Source organism: Melanerpes formicivorus, unplaced genomic scaffold, assembly GCF_026170545.1.
Source record: "Melanerpes formicivorus ecotype bairdi unplaced genomic scaffold, bMelFor1.0.p_v2 SCAF_67, whole genome shotgun sequence".
Classification (NCBI taxonomy): Eukaryota; Metazoa; Chordata; class Aves; order Piciformes; family Picidae; genus Melanerpes; species Melanerpes formicivorus.
In genome coordinates, this window is record NW_027142419.1 from 453,993 (window position 1) to 477,359 (window position 23,367).

The window sequence follows — 23,367 nt, forward strand, 5'->3', positions numbered from 1 at the left end:
AGTAGAGTGGAGCAGAATAGAGTAGAGTGGAGCAGAATAGAGTAGAGTGGAGCAGAATAGAGTAGAGTGGAGCAGAATAGAGTAGAGTGGAGCAGAATAGAGTAGAGTGGAGCAGAATAGAGTAGAGTGGAGCAGAATAGAGTAGAGTGGAGCAGAATAGAGTAGAGTGGAGCAGAATAGAGTAGAGTGGAGCAGAATAGAGTAGAGTGGAGCAGAATAGAGTAGAGTGGAGCAGAATAGAGTAGAGTAGAATAGAATTGAATTAACCAGGTTAGAAAAGACCTTTGAGATCCTCAAGTCCAACCTATCCCCCAACACCATCTAATCAACTAAACCATGGCACCAAGCACCCCATCCAGTCTCTTCCTAAACACCTCCAGGGATGGGGACTCCATCACCTCCCTGGGCAGCACATTCTAATGGCCAATCTCTCTTACTGGGAAGAATTTCTTCCTCACATCCAGCCTGAACCTCCCCTGGCACAGCTTGAGACTGTGTCCTCTTGTTCTGGCTGCCTGCCTGGGAGAAGAGAGCAACCCCCAGCTGGCTCCAGCCTCCCTCCAGGGAGTTGGAGAGAGCAAGAAGGTCTCCCCTGAGCCTCCTCTTCTCCAGGCTAAGCAACCCCAGCTCCCTCAGCCTCTCCTCCCAGGGCTGTGCTCCAGACCCCTCACAGCTTGGTTGCCCTTAAATAATTAGATGACCATGAGATTGTGCTGTGATTAGCTTGTGTCTTGGCCTGCAGAGCAGCAGGAGCAGTCAGACAGCAAAGGAGATCCAACTGGAGCTAGGAATTTGGGGGTGGTTGGCTGCAGTTAGAAGACAAAGCAAAGCCAAAGACCAAAGCAGTGAGCTGTGACACCTGACAGGGCTTCCATTGTCTCAACTCCTGGCCTTCTGCACTGCTTTGGATCACAGCAGTTGGTTAATGACTTCCTTGCTCCTTCCCCCAGATTTATGACCTCTCTGTGGATGCCTTGAGTCCAACTTTCTACTTCCTTCTGCCGAGCTCCAAAATCAGGGATGTCACTTTCCTCTTCAACGAGGAGGGGAAGAACATCATAGTGATCATGTCCTCTGCTGGCTACATCTACACTCAGCTCATGGAAGAGGCCAGCAGTGCCCAGCATGGACCATTCTATGTCACCAACGTGCTTGAAGTCAACCATGAGGACCTGAAGGTACTGGTGACTTCTGCACAGCAGGGGTGAAGTGGTTTCCTCTCTTGTGTTTGTGTCTTACATTTCAAGGCAGAAGTTTGCTTTCTCCCCTCCTTTTAAGCCCTCAGATCTGGATCAGTGAGCTTGGCTGCCACTCCCTAAAGAGAAAACAGCCTTGCAGTGAAAGGAGGTGGGGTGGAAGTTGAACCCCTTGATCTGTTCATCTAGAAAATGGAACATGTTTGTCCTGGCTGGCCTGGAGTCATGCCCAGCAGGGAGGTGGCTTCAGGACAGTGCTGGTCTCAGAGCAAGACACTCCAGAGGTGCAGCAACCAGAGTGGGCAACATTACTGACCACTGCTGGGGCTGCAAGGGTGGAGTGAGCCTTTCTTCCTGTTCAGGAGCAGATCTGTAGGCTTGGAGGTGACTTTTAAAGCCTGCTCACAATTCACTTGGTGTCTTTACCCCAGCCTGCCCCTAATATATGAGAAGGTGACCCTCAGGACAGTTCTTTTATGAGCTCCATGTAAGAGAGTCCTGCAACATTCAAGTCACAGATCATAGAATCATACAATGGGTTGGGTTGGAAGGGACCTTCAAGATCATCCAGTTCCAGTGCCCTGCCATGGGCACTGACAGCTCCCACCAGCCCAGGTTGCTCAAGGCTTCATCCAGCCTGACTTTCAACACTTCCAGGCTTGGAGCCTCCACAACTTCTCTGGGCAACCTGTTCTGGTGCCTCACCAGCCGCTGGGGAAGAATTTCTTCCTCATGTCTCATCTAAATCCAGCTTCTTCCAGTTTGAAGCCATCACTCTTCACTCCACACCTTTGTCAGATGTCCCTCCCCAGCTCTCCTGTGGCCCTTTTCAAACACTGGAAGGCTGCTCTGAGGTCTCCCTGGAGCCTCCTCCTGGCTGAACAACCCAAACTTTCCCAGCCTGGCCTCACAGCAGAGGGCTTCCAACCCCCCCAGCATTGCTGTGGCCTCCTCTGGCCCCACTCCAGCAGGTCCCTGTCTGTGCTTAGGACTCCAGAGCTCCCCCAGCACTGCAGGGGGTGGGTCTCAGCAGGGGGGCAGAATCCCCTCCCTGCCCCTGCTGCCCACACTGCTGGGGAGCAGCCCAGGCCAGAGGTGGCTCTGGGCTGTGATCACACTTAGCAATACCTGAGGGCACTACCTACAGCCCATGGGTTTGCAATCTCAGCACTCCCTTCAGAAGCCTTTGAAGCAGCTGCTGGATGAGTTCAGCTTAGGGAGCTGTCACTCAGGGCTGTCTCCTCTCAGTGGTGAGGAGGGAGCATCCTGAGGCGAGGAAAAGCCTGGCAGGGCCTTGTGGAGGGTGTGCTTGTCTGAACTGCTGCTGTTTCTCTCTGCTCCTGCAGGACAGCAATGGGCAGGTGGCAGGAGGTGGGGTCTCAGTGTATTACTCCCACGTGCTGCAGATGCTGTTCTTCAGTTACTGCCAGGGCAAGTCCTTTGCAGCCACCATCAGCAGAGCCAGCCTGGAGGTGCAGCGACTGTTCCCCATCAACATCAAGAGGTGAGCCTCCTGTGCAAGACTCCCCTGGAGCTTTCACTGCTCTTCATTATTCACAAACCCCACTAATTATCCCTAACATCCCAGCTCTGAACAGCTAAAGCTTGTGCTGAAGATCCCCACTTGGACTGGCTGATTTCTTTCTGTGATGCTTTTGCCCTAACTGCAGCCTGGTTGATTCCAATCCCCAGCTGGCTGTTTTCAGCTCTGGGACTGGGATGCATTTTGGTTTCCCCCCCCTTCCCACTGGGCTTTGACAGCAGAAAGGTGGTTTCAGAGCAGCCTTGCTGTGCAGTGCAGAGCAGCAGCTGGAACTGATGGGATTATCCCACCCTGATGGAGGCTGCAGAGCAGGAAGCCTTTGTTTCCTTTCGCCACCAGTACTGCAGTGGACCTTGTGTATTGTGCATGTGAAGGCTTATTTTCAGACTCCCTTGGGGGAAGCCAATCTCCTGTGCTATGAGCATGGCAGGAAAAAAGCTCTTCTGTCATCTTCTGACAAGCAGAGCTGGCCATTTAGGCCACAGACTCTTCAGTGGCCTGACACAAAGCTACTGCTGTGAGTAGGCTCAGGAGAAGAGTCAGGTTCCAAGGGCTGCCTGGCCCCAGTTGAGTTTGGCTTTGCCTTTCTAGAAGAGAATCATTGAATCAATAAAGTTGGAAAAGACCTCAAAGATCATCAAGTCCAACCTGGCACCCAAGACCTCCTGACTGCTACGTGGCTTCAAGTGCCACATCCAATCCCTTTTTGAGTACTTCAATCCATTCTTGAGCACCTAACCTCTTCTTGAGCACCTAACCTCTTCTTGAACACCTAACCCCTTCTTGAGCACCTAACCCCTTCTTGAGCACCTAACCCCTTCTTGAGCACCTAACCCCTTCTTGAGCACCTAACCCCTTCTTGAGCACCTAACCCCTTCTTGAGCACCTAACCCCTTCTTGAGCACCTAACCCCTTCTTGAGCACCTAACCCCTTCTTGAGCACCTAACCTCTTCGTGAGCACCTAACCCCTTCCTTCTTGAACACCTAACCTCTTCTTGAACACCTAACCCTTTCTTGAACACCTAACCCTTTCTTGAACACCTAACCCCTTCCTTCTTGAACACCTAACCCCTTCCTTCTTGAACACCTAGCCCCTTCCTTCTTGAACACCTAACCTCTTCTTGAGCACCTCACCCCTTCTTGAGCACCTCACCCCTTCTTGAGCACCTCACCCCTTCTTGAGCACCTCACCCCTTCTTGAGCACCTCACCCCTTCTTGAGCACCTCACCCCTTCTTGAGCACCTCACCCCTTCTTGACACCTAACCCCTTCTTGAACACCTAACCCCTTCTTGAACACCTAACCCCTTCCTTCTTGAACACCTAACCCCTTCCTTCTTGAACACCTAACCCCTTCTTGAACACCTAACCCCTTCTTGAACACCTAACCCCTTCTGAACACCTAACCCCTTCTGGAACACCTAACCTCTTCTTGAACACCTAACCCCTTCCTTCTTGAACACCTAACCCCTTTCTTCTTGAACACCTAACCCCTTCTTGAACACCTAACCCCTTCCTTCTTGAACACCTAACCCCTTTCTTCTTGAACACCTATCCCCTTCTTGAACACCTATCCCCTTCTTGAACACCTATCCCCTTCTTGAACACCTAACACCCCTTCTTGAACACCTATCCCCTTCTTGAACACCTAACCCCTTCTTGAACACCTAACCCCTTTTTGAGCACCTTTTGCAGCTGTAGTTTTCAATTCCAGAGTCTGAGTGAGCAGAGGCACAGAGGTTCACCTCCACTGGCCTTTGCTGGTGCTGCTGGTTGTGCTGAAACGTGGAGCTGTCAGACAAAAAGGGAGCTGAAAGCCCTTTGGAAATCACTTCCTTGGCTTGGGGCATAAAATATTGCTAAGGAAGTGTCCTTCCTCAAGTTTCAAGGCTGTGAATTAGGATTCTTGTGATTGACAGCTGCCTAAACAGGAGCCAGCAGTGTGCCCAGGTGGCCAAGAAGGCCAAGGGCCTCCTGGCCTGCAGCAGGAAGAGTGTGGCCAGCAGGAGCAGGGAAGTCCTTGTGCCCTGTGCTCAGCACTGCTTAGGCCACACCTGGATTCCTGTGTCCAGTTCTGGGTTCCTCAGTTTAAGAAGGACATTGAGAGACTTGAAGGTGTCCAGAGAAGGGCAAGAAAGCTGGGGAGGGGTCTGGAGCACAGCCCTGTGAGGAGAGGCTGAGGGAGCTGGGGTTGCTTAGCCTGGAGAAGAGGAGGCTCAGGGGAGACCTTCTTGCTCTCTCCAACTCCCTGCAGGGAGGTTGTAGCCAGGTGGGGGTTGGTCTCTTCTCCCAGGCAGGCAAGCAACACCAGAACAAGAGGACACAGTCTCAAGCTGTGCCAGGGGAGGTTTAGGCTGGAGGTGAGGAGAAAGCTCTTCCCAGAGAGAGTTGTTAGCCTTTGGAATATGCTGCCCAGGGAGGTGGTGGAGTCCCCATCCCTGGAGGTGTTGAAGAGGGGCTTGGCTGTGGCACTTGGAGCCATGGTTTAGTCATGAGGTCTGTGGTGACAGGTTGGACTTGCTGATCTTTGAGGTCTCTTCCAGCCTTGGTGATTCTGTGCCTTCTGCCCACTCAGTTGACTGGCCCAGGTGTCTCACCTGCTAACTAAGCACTGCTCCTTTCCTGGCTGTCCCTTAATGCTTTGAATTCCCGCTGAGGCCAAAGCTTCAACCTCTGTCAGCAGTGAGGAACTGAAGAGTGTTGGGGTTGTTTTGGCTTGTGTTGCTCCTTAAATGAATCTCATTCTGCCCTTCACCTCTTGCAGCTCAAATGGTGGCAGTAAGACCTCCCCAGCACTGTGTCAGTGGTCTGAGGTGATGAACCATCCTGGCTTGGTGTGCTGTGTGCAGCAGACCACGGGCGTGCCGCTGGTGGTGATGGTGAAGCCAGACACCTTTCTCATCCAGGAAATAAAAACCTTGCCAGCCAAAGCAAAGGTCAGTGTGCTGCTTCAGGCTGGCTGCCCCCCCTGCTGTGGCCACAGCAGGCACACCTCCCATGTCCTGAGGGTCCAGCCCAAGTGGGTGGACACAGGAAGCTGTGTGTTTCATCCCATAATGTCCTGCTGCCTACAAAACCCTCCTGCAGGGTCCTGCACTTCCTCTTTCTTCCCTCACCATTCCTATGGAGATTGGTAATGGGGGTGGGGGGCACTCATCTCATGGCCTCTTGGGCCTGCCTAGACCCAAGGCAACCTCAGATCTGGCCAGCTGAGATTAGCCTAGCAGTGGAAGAGAGGAGAAGGAAGAAAAGAGCCCTGGGGGGTTTGGGTGTACCCTCAGGGTGGGGAGAGGGAAGTGTTGGGATGGTTTTGGGGGGATGCTTTGGGATCTCTTTTGTCACTGTGCCTGTGGCTCCCTGTAAAACAGTCACTGCTTTTCCACTGACACTTTCCAGGGAGGTGGTGGAGTCCCCGTCCCTGGAGGTGTTCAAGAGGGGCTTGGATGTGGCACTTGGAGCCATGGTTTAGCCATGGGGTCTGTGGTGCCAGCTTGGGCTTGGTGCTCTTTGAGGTCTCTTCCAGCCTTGGCTGTGCTGTGCCACTCTGACTTGCATCGCTCTCCTTTGCAGATTCAGGACATGGTGGCCATCCGCCACACAGCCTGCAACGAGCAGCAGAGGACCACCATGATCCTGCTGTGTGAGGATGGCAGCCTGAGGATCTACATGGCCAACGTAGAGAACACATCCTACTGGCTCCAGCCCTCCCTGCAGCCCAGCAGTGTCATCAGCATCATGAAGCCGGTCCGGAAGCGCAAGGCAGCTGCCATTAGTAAGGGACTTCTCCTACCTGCCCTGTGCAGGGTGGCAGAGGGAGATGCAAGGGTTGGTCACCATTGGATGGACACTTGAGGTGCTCACTTCTCACAGCATCCCAGGATGTCTTTCTTCCCAGGAGGAGAGATTGGCCATGGGGATGTGCTGCCCAGGGAGGTGGTGGAGCTACCATCACTGGAGGTGTTTAGGGAGAGCCTGGCTGAGGCACTTGGTGCCATGGTTTAGTTGATCAGATGGTGCTGGGTGATAGGTTGGACTCCATGATCTCAAAAGTCTTTTCCAGCCTGCTTAATTTTATTCTCTTCATACAGTTAATGGGTTGGAAGGGACCTCTGAAGGACGTTGAGTGGCTGTGCTTCATCCACCTTGATATAATGTGCTGAGGAACATTGAGTCCCAAGACTTGTCTCTTAACAGGGAAGTCACAGGATCAAAGGATCACAGGATGTTAGGGGTTGGAAGGGACCTCTGGAGTTTTTTGGGTCCAACCCCCCTGCCAGAGCAGGAGCAGAGAATCCAGCACAGGTCACACAGGAACACATCCAGATGGGGCTGGAAAGGCTCCAGAGAAGGAGGCTCCACAACCTCTCTGGGCAGCCTGCTCCAGGGCTCTGTGACCCTCCCAGTGAAGTTCCTCCTCATGGTGAGGTGGAACCTCCTGTGCTGGAGTTTATATCCACTGCCCCTTGTCCTATCCCAGGGCACAACTGAGCAGAGCCTGTCCCTGTCCCCTCCCTCTTGACCACCATCCCTTAGATATTTAGAAACATTTATCAGATCCCCTCTCAGTCTTTTTTTCTTCAGACTAACCACCCCCAGGGTTCTCAGCCTCTCCCCATAGGGTGGATGCTCCAGTCCCTTAATCATCCTGGTAGCTCTCTGTTGGACTCCTTCCAGCAGATGCCTGTCCCTCTGACAATCATAGAATCAATAAGGTTGGAAACAACCTCAGAGCTCAGCAAGTCCAACCTGGCACCCAACAGCTCCTGACTAACTAAACCATGGCTCCAAGTGCCACATTCAGTCCTTTTTTTAACACCTCCAGGGATGGGGACTCCACCACCTCCCTGGGCAGCACATCCCAATGACTAACAACTCTCTCTGGGAAGAACTTTCTCCTCACCTTCAGCTTAAATCTCCCCTGGGGCAGCTTGAGACTGTGTCCCCTTGTTCTGGTGCTGGGTGCTTGGGAGAAGAGCCCAACCCCCACCTGGCTCCAACCTCCCTTCAGGGAGCTGGAGGGAGCAATGAGGTCTCCCCTGAGCCTCCTCTTCTCCAGGCTGAACAACCTCAGGGCTGAGTGCTGGCTAAGCCTGGGTGGAATGCTTCCATGGATGTGTATCTAAGCACAGCCCTCCCTGCCTCACACAGGCATCGCCGAAGGAGCCAAGCTCATCCTGCAGCTCCCTTACCATCCCTAGCTTTGCCTCTTCAGCTGCCTTTTGTTACAGCCATGCCTCTTCCCTTCCAGCAACTCGCACCTCCAGCCAGGTGAACTTCCCTATTGACTTCTTTGAGCACAACCAGCAGCTGACAGATGTGGAGTTTGGAGGCAACGACCTGCTGCAGGTGTACAACGCTCAGCAGATCAAGCACCGCCTCAATTCCACCGGCATGTATGTGGCCAACACTAAGGTAAGAGGGGCAGTCTGGGCCTCCCCTTGGCCTTCTTGCTGACACTATTGGCTGGATTGATGGCTCAGGAGTCTGCTTGGTCCTACTGATCCTGGACAAGTCCAGTGACACTCTTAGATAACACTGGAGGTGCCTGTCTGTCTTGGCTTAGAATCATGGAGTGGTTTGGGTGGGAAGGGACCTAGAGAGCTCATTTAGCCCAGCTCCCCTGCTGCCAGCAGGGACATCTGCAACTGCAGCAGGTTGCTCAGACCCCCAAAGAACCTGACCTGGAATGTTTCCAGGAATGGGGCACCTACCAGCTCTCTGGGCAACCTGGGACAGGATCTCACCACCCTCAGCATCCAAAAATTGTCCCTTCTGCTTAGTCTGAGTCTTCCTCTTTTAGTTTGGAACCATCACCCTCCTTGTCCAGCAGGCCCTGCTAAAAGCTCTATTCCCATCTTTCTTATCAACCCCTTGAAGCACTGAAAGGCCACCAGAAGGTCTCCCTGGAGCCTCCTCTTCTCCAGGCTTGACCAACCCCCAGCTCTCTCAGCCTGTCTGGATAGGAGAGACGCTCCAGCCCTCAAGGGACGAGTTCACCGCTGAGGAGGGAAGTTTTGCCTTGACTTTTCTGAGCTTGTGGTGTCTGTTGTGCAGCCTGGAGGTTTCACCATTGAGGTGACAAACAACAACAGCACCATGGTGATGACAGGGATGAGGATCCAGATTGGGACACAAGCCATAGAGCGAGCTCCCTCCTACCTGGAGATCTTCGGGCGCACCATGCAGCTGAACATGACCAGGGCTCGCTGGTTCGACTTCCCCTTCACTCGGGAGGAGGCCTTGCAGGCTGACAAGAAGCTGACCATCTTCAGTGAGTCTTTGCTTAGGTGGTTGCTGTGCCTGGTTGGTTTGGTTTGGGTGGCTTGAAGCTCCCAGCAGGAGGTTCACCTGGTAGCAGAGAAGGTTGCCATAACCTGTTTGTGTGACCCGGCTACAGAAATAGTTTGAGGGGCAGATCTTGAGCATTTCTTCCTGTCATTTATGGCTCAGGTCCTTGCTGCAGTGGATGAATGGGCAATGAATGCATCAGGTCTTGGGCAACACCCCAGCAGTCATGGATTCATGAGATTCATGGAGTGGGTTAGGTTGGAAGGGCTCTTAAAAGACCTAGTTCCATCCAGTTCCAACCCTCCTGCTGTAGGCAGGGACACCTCCCACCAGCCCAGGTTGCTTAAGGCCTCACCCAGCTTGGCCTTGAACACCTCCAGGAAGGGGGCATCCACAACCTCCCTGGGTTCCAGTGTCTCCCCACCCTCACTGTCAAGAATCTCTTCCTCATCTCCAGTCTAAACCTCCCCTCCTCAAGCCTCAATCCATTCTCTCTCATCCCATCACAACAAGCCCTTGTCAAAAGTCCCTTCCTTGCTTTCTTTGTAGGCACCTTTCAGGTACAGGAAGGCCACTATGTGGTGTCCTTGGAGCATTCTTATCCAACCCCCCTGCAGCAAGCAGGGCCACCTCCAACTAGATCTGGTTGTTCATGGCCTCATCAAGTTTAATCTTCAGTGTCTTCAGGGCTGAGGCCTCAACCACATCCCTGGGCAACCTGCTCCAGTATTTACCACTCTCATTGTAAGGGGGGTTGGAACTAGATGATCCTTGTGGTCCCTTCCAACCCTGACTGATACTATGATCCTATGAAATTCCTTCCTTCCAACACAGCTAAGAGTTTTGTGGTGAGCTAATGGATGAGGAGAGTGGCCTGGGAAGGGAGATGAAGCTGTGGCTTGGTGATGCAGAGGTGGGCACAAGCCAACCTCAGGAGGTTCAACAAGACCAAGGGCAGGGTCCTGCAGCTGGGTGGAGGCAATCCCAGGCACAAATGCAGGCTGGGCATGGACTGGCTGGAAAGCAGCCCTGAGGAGAGAGCCTTGGGGGTGTTGGGGGAGGAGAAGCTCAACAGGAGCTCTCAGTGTGCACTTGCAGCCCAGAAAGCCAACCAGATCCTGGGCTGCAGCAGGAGAAGTGTGGCCTGCAGATCGAGGGAGGTGATTCTCCCCCTCTGCTCAGCTCTGGGGAGACCCCACCTGGAGTCCTGCCTCCAGTTCTGGAGCCCCTATGACAAGAGGGATGTGGAGGTGCTGGAAAGTGTCCAGAGCAGGGCCAGGAGGATGAGCAGAGGGCTGGAGCTGCTCTGCTGTGAGGACAGACTGAAGGAGTTGGGGCTCTTCAGTCTGGAGAAGAGAAGGCTCTGAGGCGACCTCATTGTGGCCTTCCAGGATCTGCAGGGGGCTACAGGAAGGCTGGGGAGGGACTGCTCAGGATCTCAGGTAATGATAGGACTAGGGGGAATGGAATGAAGCTGGAGGTGGGGAGATTGAGGCTGGAGGTGAGGAGGAAGTTCTTCCCCATGAGAGTGGTGAAGCCCTGGACTGGGTTGTCCAGGGAGGTGGTTGGGGCCCTGTCCCTGGAGGTTTTTAAGAACAGGCTGGCTGAGGCTGTGGCCAGGCTGATGTAGTGTGGGGTGTCCCTGCCCATGGCAGGGGGGTTGGAACTGGCTGATCCTTGTGGTCCCTTCCAACCCTGAATGATACTATGCAGCATGGTGGCTCTCCTGACCTTGTGAGGTGACGCTTGTTGGTGCTCAGGAGGAGCTGTTCGGTTGGTTTTTAAGACCCTTCTCTCATCACTGCAGTCGGAGCTTCTGTGGATCCTGCTGGAGTCACCATGATGGATTCCATCAAAATTTATGGCAAAACCAAGGAGCAGTTTGGGTGGCCTGATGAGCCCCCTGAGGACTTCCCCTCTGCCTCAGTCAGCAACGTTTGTCCCCCAAACCTGAACCAAGGGAACGGCACCGGGGACGCCGAGTCTGCTGCCCCCGCGGCTGCCAGCGGCACTGTCCTGGAGAGGTATTTCTGCAGCCTTGCTTTGCTTTCTCCTTGCCAATGGGTAGAGGGGACCTAAGTACCCTTGTGTGCTTTTCCTGAGCTGGGAGAAGTGGCAGGAGTTAGTGAGGTGCCCTCACTGCCACACAAACCAACAAGTGACCAGTGAGCTAAGGCAGGCTTTGTGCTCGCTCGTGTCCGACCTGCTGGAGTAGAAGGGTAGATCTGTGTGCATGCTTTGTCCTGCCAAGTTCATTTGTGACAGCAGTCTTGAAGAGCTGAGAGATTTCTGCCTCCTTGGTACATTTCTCTCATTTCAAGCTGGTCTCTTTGTTTTTTCCTCATTCTCTGGAGCTCACAAAGTTAGACCTTCCTGAAGTTAAGCTCAGTTTTAGGAAGAGCTTTGTGTGTCACCTCGCTTCAGGGCGAGTTGGTTCCCACCAGCTTGCCTCAGGCTTAACTACTGTGGTGGAGAGAGTGTTGGGGTGAGGTTTTTTGGCCCCCATGTCCCTAGTGAGAATCAAACCACAAGGGTGAGCTGGGCATGGATTTAGCAGGAGAGAGAGAGAGAGAACTCTTTTGGTGTTACATCCACCCTGTGTGTTCTTTCTCTGAGCACACACAGCCTGCACCATGAGGAGTGTGGGAAGCCTCTCAAGCTAGCAAGGACAGCACAGAAATAGATCCCAGAGGATCAAGCACTGCTGAAAATGAGCATTTTAAAGGATGGGCTGCTTGGCTGTGGGTAAATCATGATTGAGTTTGTCTTAGTGAAAGGCTCAGGTCAGGGTTCAGGGCCTGAAGTGCCGGGGATGCCCAGCTGAAGGACCTGTCTGGCCAACCTTTGCTATTTGGTCGTAACAGTTTGTGGGATGTTATCTTTTCTCCCCTCCTCTGCTGTGGCCTCTCCACAAGATGTCCCTCTCTGCACAGACATCCTCCCTGCTTTTCCAAAGCAGGAGGATTACAGTAGATCAGAAAACTCAGAAGGAAGAAACCGATTGATTCCATTGCAAGTGGCACAGAATGCAGCACGCTCCCCTTAGAGAGGGCGCTGGGGTGGGAGCAGCTAGCAGCAGGCACGAAGCCCTTCTCTTGTCGGCAGTTTGCTGTCTGCACTTCAGATTTGACCTTCAGTGGTGCTTTTGAGCAGTGTTGCTTGGCTTCTCTGTGCTGGGTGGCCTGCTTCTCCTTCCTGTGTCCTGCTTTGAGGCAAGTGTCTGCTGCCCAGGCGGCAAGACCCACGCTTAGCTTCCCTGTCCGTAGCGCTCTGCCACCCTCCTGATTTCCTGCTGCGTAGGATGTGCTCTAGGGAGAGGTTTGGTGGTGGCGTTGTGGTTTTTTTTTTTTCCTGTGAGCTTGACACATTATTTTATTATTATTATTATTATTTATTTTTATTTCTTTTTGTTTTGTTTCCTTCTTTTTTTTTTTCTCCTTTTCCTTTGCTTCCCCCAAAAGTTCTGAAACTGAGGCCCTAACCACCCTGGACCGGTTAGTATGGCCTCCTTTACTCTGCACGAGTGAGTGTGTGTGTGTGTGTGTATCAGAGAGCCAGAACACATGATTGTGGCTGGTGGTGACTTGCTTTCTTCCCTTTATTCTCTTGGTTTTTTTACCCCTGTGCCATTTTGCTTCCTGACACTCTGGTCATTGCATGGCAGGTGGTTCAGAGGAGTGTAAAGGCTGAGGTGGTTTGTGGGTTCCCGCTGCACACGCGGCGTAACTGTTGCTTGTTTGACAGGCTCCTTGTTTGGCTTTGCTCCCTCCTTGCCTCTCTTTACCCCTCTTTTATTCCCCTACCAGCTTTAAAGGGGGTGGCTGTGGGTAGTGGGGGAGTGCCATGTTATTTACCACCACTGCCACCAAGACCAGGCAAGTGTTGTTTCTCCTGCCTCATACCCAAACCTGCGCTGTTACTTCTCCCCTTTAATGCTCTCTCTTCCCTCCTTTTCCCTCTGTTCTTCTTGCACTGCTCCTCTGGTGTGGCAGGTGGCATTTCATGGAATCATGGTTGGAAAAGACCTCTAAGATCCTGGAATCCAACCATAACCCAACTATCATGACCACTGAACCATCTCCTGAAGCACCACATCTTGTTTCTCGAACACCTCCAGGGATGGTGACTCCACCACCTCCTTGGGCAGCCTGTCCCACTCTCACAGGGAAGAAATTGTTCCTGCTCTCCAACCTAAATCTCCCCTGGTACAATTTCAGGCCATTTCCTATCAGTGGTTACTTGGGAGAAAAGATCAACCCCTACCTCGCTCCAGCCTCCTTTCAGGGAGTTGTTGGAAGCAGTGAGGTCTCCCCTCAGCCTCCTCTTCTCCAGACTAAACACCCCCAGTTCCCATAGCTGCTCCAGAGGCCCTCTGGACCCTCTCACCAGCCTCAATGCCCTCCAGACCCCTCAACCAGCCTTGCTGCTCTTCCCTCAACACATTCCAGGACCTCCCAAGACACCAACTGGTGCTGCAGGGGGAATCTCAGCACTTTGCCACAAGCTGTCAAGGACTTTTTTCCCCTCGGGGCGAGCATTTTACTTCTCTTACCTTTACCCCCTGCTTGCACCTTCAGCATCTCTCACTTGGGTCACCCCCCCAAGTCAATTTTTTTCTCCCTCTGGCATATTTTCAGTCTGGAGAAGAGAAGGATCCGAGGTGACCTCATTGTGGCCTTCCAGTATCTGAAGGGGGCTACAGGAGGGCTGGGGAGGGACTGCTCAGGATCTCAGGCAGTGATAGGACTAGGGGGAATGGAATGAAGCTGGAGGTGGGGAGATTCAGGCTGAAGGTGAGGAGGAAGTTCTTCACTGTGAGAATGGTGAAGCCCTGGAATGGGTTGTCCAGGGAGGTGGTTGAGGCCCTGTCCCTGGAGGTGTTTAAGCCCAGGCTGGACGAGGCTCTGGGCAGCCTGATCTAGTGTGGGGTGTCCCTGCCCATGGCAGGGGGGTTGGAACTGGCTGATCCTTGTGGCCCCTTCCCACCCTGACTGATCCTATGATATTTTGGGAGTTGAAACTCCCCAGCTGGGAAAGCAGCAACCTGTGTGTGCGTGTGGCAGCAGCAAGGGAGCGGAGCCTCGCTCCCTTGGAGATAGTCGGTTCCGCTTCTTTTCCCCATGTGTCATCCCCCAGCCTTGATCTGCAGTCATCTGTACGTCTGTGGGCCATGGTGAATTGGTACTGTCAAGACAATCCAAGTTATCCCTGCTGCAGGCTGCGTGAGGAGATGTTTTATCCTCTTTGGGAGAGAAAAGCCCCTGTCTTTCAGCTGTGGATTATTAAAGCGGTCCTAAGTTTGTCTGTGAGCGTGAGCCAGGTTTAACTCCAGTCTGTAACACAATGAAATGATATGCATGGTGCCTGTGGCAGGTTTTATCATGCTTTGATTCTGTCCTTGGCATTCGTTAGCTGTCTCTTGAGCGACTCATGACTGTAGCCTGCATAAAGCAAAGTGCTCAGGGAGAGGAGAAGGGTTGCTGTACTCAAGCCTGCTTTCCTTTCTCCCTCCAGGCTAGTGGTGAGTTCTTTAGAAGCGCTGGAAAGCTGCTTTGCTGTAGGACCAGTCAACGAGAAGGCAAGTAACTTTGTGAATACATTCTTGAGCTTTCAGAGCTGGGGGAGGAGGAGGAGGAGGAGGAGGGGTGAGAATCAGCAAGCACCTCCTGCAGCCCTGGGGGCCTGATACCGACTGAGAGCTGCATCCCTTTCGCTCTGAGCTCTGATCTGAAAGTTGACTTAGCGAAAAGCGTCTGAAAGTAGTTTGGAATGACAACTGGCATTTGCATTTAGTGCTGCTGGGATTTGTGGGGCTGCAGCCTGACCTCCTTTGCAAAGAAGCCAGCAGGGTGGAAGGAAAACCCAGAAATCTCAGAAAGGGCTTTTTCTGCTGTAGAGATGGGAAGTGTTCCTCTGCATGTCACACAGGGCACGGAGGAGGCTGTCAGAGCGGTGCTGGGGGGAGGCAGGAACAGCGTGAGGAGGGGAGGGAGCTGTAGGTACACCGAGAAACCAAGCTCATGCCATCACCTTAATACTGAAGAAAGGATCCTTTGTCTCTTCTTGGGAGCAGGAGAAGAATAAGGTGGCAGCTCAGGAACTGGCCACTATGCTGCTGTCCATGCCAGCTCCTTCCAGTGTCCAGCAGCAGACCAAGAGCCTCCTGGCCAGCTTGCACACCAGCCGCTCTGCCTACCATAACCACAAGGTAACCCCTGCAAGGCCTCCAGCTGCAGGCTGGCAGAGGGCAGATCTGCACTGGAGATTAGGAAGAAATCCTTGACAGGGAGGGTGGGGAGACACTGGAACAGCTTACCCAGGGAGGTGGTGGATGCCCCCTGCCTGGAGGTGTTCAAGGCCAGGTCGGATGAGGCCTTGAGCAAGCTGGGCTGGTGGGAGGTGTCCCTGCCCATGGCAGGGGGGGTTGGAAGTGGATGATCTTTAAGGTCCTTTCCAACCCAAACCATTCTGGGATTCTATGATGATTTCAGTGTCTCTTGCAACTTGCCAGTTCATGTTTGAGGGACAATGTGCCCCTGGAAAGCCCTTCCTCCACACAGCATAAACCTGATGGCTGACTGTCAGAATCACTGAATGTTAGGGGCTGGAAGGGACCTCAAAAGCCCATCCAGTCCAACCCCCCTGCCAGAGCAGGATCACCTAGAGCAGATCACACAGGAGCACATCCAGATGGGTTTTGAATATCTCCAGAGAGGGAGACTCCACAATCCTGCTGGGCAGCCTGTTCCACTCTTCCATCACCCTCAGCTGACTGGCTGTCCTTCAGCTCCTGCTGCCTGCATTGCTGGCTTTTGTCTTCACCAGAACTTAGCTACTCATAATGCTTTTGGAAGGTGTGGTGGGAGGACATCATGGCAGTTAACCTCAAGAAATCAAGATCTGGAAACACATGGAGTTTGCCTGCAAACTGTAGCTCTGGTTCCCATTTCCACAGGCTTAGGGTGCTAGGAGAATCCAGCAGTGGTTAGCCTGGTGCTGAAAGATTGCAGTAGGTGCACAGATGCCTGCAGGTAGCCTTTGCTAACCCTTTGAGTGGTTGTGTTGATGCACTGCATTTACAAGTGCACCAAAATCAATTCCTGAGCCAGATTTCTTCTGCTGCAGGTTGACTTTTTAACATTAGTGGTCCTTCTGAGATGGCTTTGGCCAAGGTTTAAAGCAGCAAATGCCACTTTTCCCCAGGATCTGTCCTGCAGATGTGCTCCAGGTGCTCTGTTGTGCTGCTGCCTGTTGTTTTTCGTTGCCTATGTCCTCTTCTCCTTCACAGGATCAAGCATTGCTAAGTAAAGCCATTCAGTACTTGAGTTCCTCAACCAAAGAAGGAAAGGACCTTGATCCTGAAGTGTTTCAGAGGCTGGTGATCACTGCTAGATCCATTGCTATTATGAGACCCAACAATCTGGTCCACTACACAGAATCAAAGCTGCCACAGCTGGAAGCAGGTAGAGGAGTCCTGTCATGTCCTTCAGCTTTCTGCTGGGATAATCCAAGATGTCTTGGGGATATCTGGTGCTGGGTGTCAGGAGCTGTGTCTGACACACTTGTGGGTGTGCACATGGGAGCCTCTGACAAAAGCCATGCCTAATAAAGCCTTGTGTTACCCTTCTTGTTCCATCTCTCCCTGCATGTATCTGACAGCTGTGGTTTAATCTCTGCAGAGGGTGAAGAAGGGCAGGATGCCCAGAAGCACACTGAAGGAGATGGCTGCACCTTCATTACCCAGCTGGTTAACCACTTCTGGAAGCTGCATGCATCAAAGCCCAAGAATGCCTTCCTTGCCCCTGCCTGCCTGCCAGGTGTGCCAGCTCTTCCCTTCTCTGTTTTGAAGGGTCCTGTTTTAAGTTTGGAAAAGAGAGGGAGGAGAAACTTCAATGCATTTGTGGTGCTCACACTGTGCCTTGAAGCCTGCTTACTGAAGAGGGCTTCCTACAGTGTCTCACCCTGTGCTGAAATGGTTGGTTGCAGTCTTGCTTTTGTCCCTCTTTAGGTCTCACTCATGTTGAAGCCACAGTCAATGCTTTAGTGGATATTATCCATGGGTACTGCACATGTGAGCTGGACTGTATCCATACAGCATCCAAGATCTACATGCAGATGTTGCTGTGCCCGGTACGTAGTCTCACTCTGCTCTGCTTCAGCCTCTAACAGGGCAGGTTTATGTTGGACATGAAGAGCAATATCATCACTGGCAGGGTTGTCACAGCCTAAATCAGGCTGTCCATGGCAGTGGTGAAGTCCTTATCCCTGGAGGGACTGAAGAGCCCCACAGATGTGGTGCTGAGGGCCATGGTTTAGTGGTGACCTGGCAGTGCTGGGATAATGGTTGGACTCCATGATCTTAAAGAGTCATTTCCATGCTTTTATAATAAGAAAATGATTAAATACAGGTAGAAAATAGAGGCAGGCAGCCAAAACCACTCAGCCAGAGGTGAGTGAAGGGGAAATGTTTGTCATGTTCTGTATGTGCAGTGCTGGGTCTTGCTTTGTGGCTGCTGGGGGTGAGAGGGAGCTCAGGAGCCAGGCAGTGCCGTGTGTCTTACTTGAACCACAACCAGCAGAGAGCTGGAAGGGGATTTTTAGCTGTCTTTCCAAACACTGGCAAAGCTTAAGGAGTTTAATGATTAACTGTTAACTCTTTAGGATCCTGCAGTGAGCTTTTCTTGCAAGCAAGCTTTGATCAGAGTGCTGAGACCAAGGAACAAGCGGAGACACGTCACCTTGCCATCCTCCCCACGCAGCAACACTCCTATGGGTATGCATCAGGAAGAGTGTGGCCAGCAGGAGCAGGGAGGTCCTTGTGCCCTGTGCTCAGCACTGCTTAGGCCACACCTTGAGTCCTGTGCCCAGTTCTGGGCCCCTCAGTTTAGGAAAGAGGTTGAGCTGCTGGAAGGTGTCCAGAGAAGGGCAAGGAGGCTGGGGAGGGGTCTGGAGCACAGCCCTGGGAGGAGAGGCTGAGGGAGCTGGGGTTGCTTAGCCTGGAGAAGAGGAGGCTCAGGGGAGACCTTCTTGCTCTCTCCAACTCCCTGCAGGGAGGTTGTAGCCAGGTGGGGGTTGGGCTCTTCTCCCAGGCAGGAACCCAGCAGCAGAACAAGAGGACACAGTCTCAAGCTGTGCCAGGGGAAGTTTAGGCTGGAGGTGAGGAGAAAGTTCTTCCCTGAAAGAGAGATTGACCATTGGGATGTGCTGCCCAGGGAAGTGGTGGAGTCCCCATCCCTGGAGGTGTTCAAGAGGGGATTGGATGTGGCACTTGGAGCCATGGTTTAGTTATAGTCAGGAGGTGTTGGGTGCCAGGTTGGACTTGCTGAGCTCTGAGGTCTTTTGCAACCTTATTGATTCTATGATTCTAAGATCCCTTCAGCTTTGCTTTTCAATGAGCACCACCTCCTTTATTTGTCAGAAAAGACAAGAAAGTAAGGTAGCTGATAAATGGGGACTGAAAAAATGACTAACCCCAGTCTCTCTTACTCCTTTGGCCCTTGTCTCCCTAAACCCCTCTTTTATTTTAGGTGAGCATTCAGCTTTGCTTTGGTATTCTGGGCTGGAAAGAGATCTCTTGGAGAGATTCTCCTTCCAGTGACAGGGAAATCTGATTATTTTCTACAGTAATCCAGGCTGCCTCAGGATTTCTCTGGCTATTTCCAAATCCTTAGAAATCATTCATTGAGGTCTTTTCCAGCCTTATTGGTTCTGATTCTGTGATCAAGGTGTGTGCAACCACCATTAGGGTATCAGCTCTCCACCCAAGGGAGCCCTGAAGTGAGTGGTAGTTCTCATGGAGTCTTTTAGTGGCTGGAGGGGGGTGGGTAAAACTGAGGCTAGCTTAGGGGCTTTCCAGCATGAATTACCTTGGTTGTGCTGAGGAAAAGAGTGGGTTTGTGACTGGATCCTTTCTAACTCAGGAGATAAGGATGATGATGATGATGATGACGCAGAAGACAAGCTGCAGAGCTCTGGGATAGCGAACGGGGAGCACATCCGGCAGGAGAGCCAGGAGCAGAGCGAAGTTGATCATGGGGACTTTGAGATGGTGGTAAGTCCAGAGGGCTTCCCTTTGGAGCCTTCCAAGTCTGTGGGTACTTGGGGTTGATGTGGCTGTGGTGAGTCAGTTGGTAGTGCCCCAGCAGCTGGAGGCTGCTTTGGTGAAAGCTTTCGCTGTGTTTCCTCACCGCAGTCTGAATCCATGGTCCTGGAGACTTCTGAAAATGTGAACAATGGGAACCCTTCTCCTCTGGAGGCTCTTCTGGCTGGAGCAGAGGGATTCCCTCCTATTCTGGATATCCCACCAGATGCAGATGATGAAACAATGGTGGAACTGGCTATTGCCTTGAGCCTGCAACAGGATCAGCAAGGTAAGATGTGGGCATTGCTGACAGCCTGCAATCAAAAGGGTAAATAAAACAGGATGATAAAGAGAGAGGGTGAGAGGGGATGGGCTGAAGCTTGAGGAGGGCAGATGGAGACTGGAGATTAGGGTGAAATTCTTTAGAGTGAGGAGACACTGAAACAGGCTGTCCAGGGAGGTTGTGGCTGCCCCCTCCCTAGAGGTGTTCAAGGCCAGGTTGGATGAGACCTTGGAGCAGCCTGGGCTGGTGGGAGGTGATGAATGTCCTCTCCCTGGAGGTGTTCAAGGCCAGGTTGGATGAGGCCTTGAGCAGCCTGGGCTGGTGGGAGGTGATGAATGTCCTCTCCCTGGAGGTGTTCAAGGCCAGGTTGGATGAGGCCTTGAGCAGCCTGGGCTGGTGGGAGGTGATGAATGTCCTCTCCCTGGAGGTGTTCAAGGCCAGGTTGGATGAGACCTTGAGCAGCCTGGGCTGGTGGGAGGCTGTGGCACCAGGTCTGTAAGGATTGTATTGTGGTCGCCTGGTTCAGTTTTGATTCTCAGGTCATTCCTGCCCCCAGCACAAGATGTGGGTCCAGAGAGGCCACCAAAATTATCAGAGGCTGGAGCACCTGCTGTGGGGACAGGCTGGGAGAGTCGGGGTTGTTCAGCCTGGACAAGACTTCAGAGAGACCTTAGAGCAACCTTCCAGGACCTGAGGGGACTACAGGAGAGCTGGGGAAGACTTTTGGCAAGGGGTGGGAGTGTCAGGATCAGAGACAATGGCTTTGAAGTGGAAGAGGAGAGATTGAGACTGGAGATGAGGAAGAAATTCTTAAGAGTTGGGAGTGGGGAGACACTGGCATAGGTTGCCCAGGGAGGTTGTGGCTGCCCCCTCCCTGGAGGCATTCAAGGCCAGGCTGGATGAGGCCTTGAGCAAGCTGGGCTGGTGGGAGGTGTCCCTGCCCATGGTAGGGGGGTTGGAACTGGATGATCTTTAAGGTCCCTTAACCATTCTGTGAGTTGAAGACTGCTGCAAACTGTTTTAATGAAGTGAAAGCAGCTGGGAAGCTCTTCCAGACTCAGGGGGGATTTTGGCTTGTAGAAGAGCATATATGAATAGGAGGACACTGAGAAAGAAACAAAGCAGAAGCTCTTGATGTCTCCCCCAGCAAAGCAAAGAGCTGTGACATGTACAGAAAAGGCCAGAGCTGAAGTCATTCCCTCCCAGGAGGATACTCACTGCTTGTTTTCTTCTTGCAGGGAGCAGCAGCAGTGCACTTGGGCTCCAGAGCTTAGGGCTGTCTGGCCAAGCACCCAGCTCCTCTTCCCTTGATGCCGGCACGCTCTCGGATACAACAGCATCAGGTAACTGTTCCCTGCAAGCCCTCAGACTGTTCTGATCCTGACCTGAATAATGGCTGAGCATTTGTTTGTGAAGTTGGGTTTGAAGACCCACTTATTGCTGTTGGCTCTTTGTGTCTTTGAGAGTGTATTTGTGGGCTTTTCCTGCTTTGATAGGCTTGCCCTGTAGGCCTCTGAGGAAGCTCTTTCCTCTCCTGAAAACGATAAGATAAAGAGGAGATAAAAGTTAATCTGCTGATAAAGTAAACCATGTTCAGCATTTCCTTTGCATTTATACCCAGCCTGACATTGCTCTGTAGTAACTTGCATGACTGTTTGATGAGAGGGTTTCCTTCTCAGGCTATCTCCTCTTGGCTGCTTTTAGCAGGCCTCAAGGTGTTGATGGATGTTTCAAAGTTTTATGGATTCACAGAATGGTTTGGATTGGAAGGGTCCTTAAAGACCATCTAGTTCCAACCCCCCTGCCATGGGCAGGGACACCTCCCACCAGCCCAGCTTGCTCAAGGCCTCATCCAGCCTGGCCTTGAACACCCCCAGGGGTGGGGCATGCACAGCCTCCCTGGGCAGCCTGTGCCCTTTTGATGTGGAGTTGAAAGTTGCCACAAGCCACAAAGAATTGGGGCCTGGGGGGGGGGGGGGTTGGTAGCATAGAATGGTTTGGGTGGGAAGGGACCTTAAAGATCAGCCAGTTCCAACCCCCAGTACTGCTACCACTAATAGTACTACTACTAGTACCACTATTATTATTATCATCATCATCATCCTCAAATTAGTAAGGAGATAAACCAAGACATGCCCCTGGACTCTGCATTGGTTAGGCCACACCTTGAGCACTGTGTCCAGTTCTGGGCTCCTCAGTTTAAGAAGGACATCAAAACACTTGAAGGTGTCCAGAGAAGGGCAACAAGGCTGGGGAGAGGCCTTGAGCAGAAGTCCTATGAGGAGAGGCTGAGGGAGCTGGGGTTGCTTAGCCTGGAGAAGAGGAGGCTCAGGGGAGACCTCATTGCTCTCTACAACTCCCTGAAGGGAGGTTGGAGCCACGAAGGGGTTGGTCTCTTCTCCCAGGCAGGCACCCAGCACCAGAACAAGAGGACACAGTCTCAAGCTGTGCCAGGGGAGGTGTAGCCTGGAGATGAGGAGAAAGTTCTTCACCGAGAGAGTAATTGGCCAGGGGGAATGTGCTGCCCAGGGAGGTGGTGGAGTCCCCATCCCTGGAGGTGTTCAAGAGGGGATTGGATGTGGCACTTGGTGCCATGGTCTAGTCATGAGGTCTGTGGTGACAGCTTGAACTCGATGATCTTTGAGGTCTCTTCCAACCTTGGTGATTCTGTGACATTAAATCAGCCTAAGACTTTGCATCCCCAAAGCCCCTCGAGAGGAGCCATTTCTACGGCAAACGGGACAGGATGGCCTTTGAAGGATCCCTTCTGAGCCTGTGCAGCTCCATAGCATGCCACACACTGCACTGTGCCTCTTGAGCTTCCAGCCAGGCAGCGTTTTTACTTGTAACAGCTCTCTTCATTCTCTTAGCTCCAGCCTCTGACGACGAGGGCAGCACCGCCGCCACCGACGGCTCCACCCTCCGCACCTCGCCCGCCGAGCACGGGGGCAGCGTGGGCTCCGAGAGCGGCGGCAGCGCGGTGGACTCGGTAGCCGGGGAGCACAGCGGTGAGTAGCTCTGCCTGCGCCTCTGCCTCCTGCTCTGGGCGCCAAAGGAGGAGCCCCAGCGCCAAACCCGCCCTGCCCTGCCTCCCCCGGGGCTGGCTGCGGAGGGGACAGGCTCTGCTCGCTGCGCCCTGGGGTGGGACACGGAGCAGTGGCTGTAAACTCCAGCACAGGAGGTTCCACTTCAGGTGGCTCAGTTGGTAGTGCATCAGCCCCTTAATGGGAAGGTCAAGAGTTCAAAGCCTGCAGTGGGCAGTGTGTCCTCCCTACTCTAGTCGTGAGGTTCTTGAGTTCAAAGCCTGCAGTGGGCAGTAGTGTCCTCCCTACTCTAGTCGTGGGGACAGGTTGGACTCAATGATCTTTGAGGTCCCTTCCAACCTTAGGAATACTGAATATATGAGGAGGAACTTCTTCACTGGGAGGCTCCCAGAGCCCTGGAGCAGGCTGCCCAGAGAGGTTGTGGAGTCTCCTTCTCTGGAGCCTTTCCAGCCCCATCTGGATGTGTTCTTGTGTGGCCTGTGCTGGATTCTCTGCTCCTGCTCTGGCAGGGGGGGTTGGACTGGAAGATCTCCTGAGGTCCCTTCCAACCCCTAACATCCTGTGAGCCTGTGAATTTGGGCAAGTGTGGGCATAGGTGGTCATGAAGGCCACCAGCATCCTGGCCTGGATGAGCAGGAGTGTGGCCAACAGGAGCAGGGCAGGGATTGTTCCCTGTACTGGGCACTGGTGAGGCCACACCTTGAGTGCTGGGTTCAATTTTGGGCCCCTCACTGCAAGAGGGACATTGAGGGCTGGAGCAGGCCCAGATAAGGGCAAGAAAGCTGGGGAAGGGTCTGGAGAACAGGGCTGGGGAGGAGCAGCTGAAGGACCTCTGGTTGTTCAGTCTGCAGAAAAGCAAGCTGAGGGGAGACCTTCTGGCTCTCTCCAACTCCCTGAGAGGAGGTTGGAGCCAGGTGGGGTTGGTCTCTTCT

The 23,367-nt window shown here is 53.0% G+C and overlaps 1 protein-coding gene across 1 annotated transcript in view; it reads left to right on the plus strand.

Moving 5' to 3' along the window:
- Positions 1–23,367, plus strand: part of UBR4 (ubiquitin protein ligase E3 component n-recognin 4) — a 179,782-nt gene that overhangs the window by 60,590 nt on the left and 95,825 nt on the right. The window contains 17 exon segments of the mRNA XM_068162717.1: positions 951–1,178; positions 2,543–2,700; positions 5,504–5,675; positions 6,310–6,511; positions 7,988–8,151; positions 8,794–9,010; positions 10,835–11,051; positions 14,542–14,605; positions 15,101–15,235; positions 16,316–16,490; positions 16,707–16,844; positions 17,036–17,157; positions 17,689–17,800; positions 18,948–19,078; positions 19,220–19,397; positions 20,630–20,734; positions 22,262–22,399. Coding sequence (XP_068018818.1) covers positions 951–1,178; positions 2,543–2,700; positions 5,504–5,675; positions 6,310–6,511; positions 7,988–8,151; positions 8,794–9,010; positions 10,835–11,051; positions 14,542–14,605; positions 15,101–15,235; positions 16,316–16,490; positions 16,707–16,844; positions 17,036–17,157; positions 17,689–17,800; positions 18,948–19,078; positions 19,220–19,397; positions 20,630–20,734; positions 22,262–22,399 — 2,656 coding nt within the window.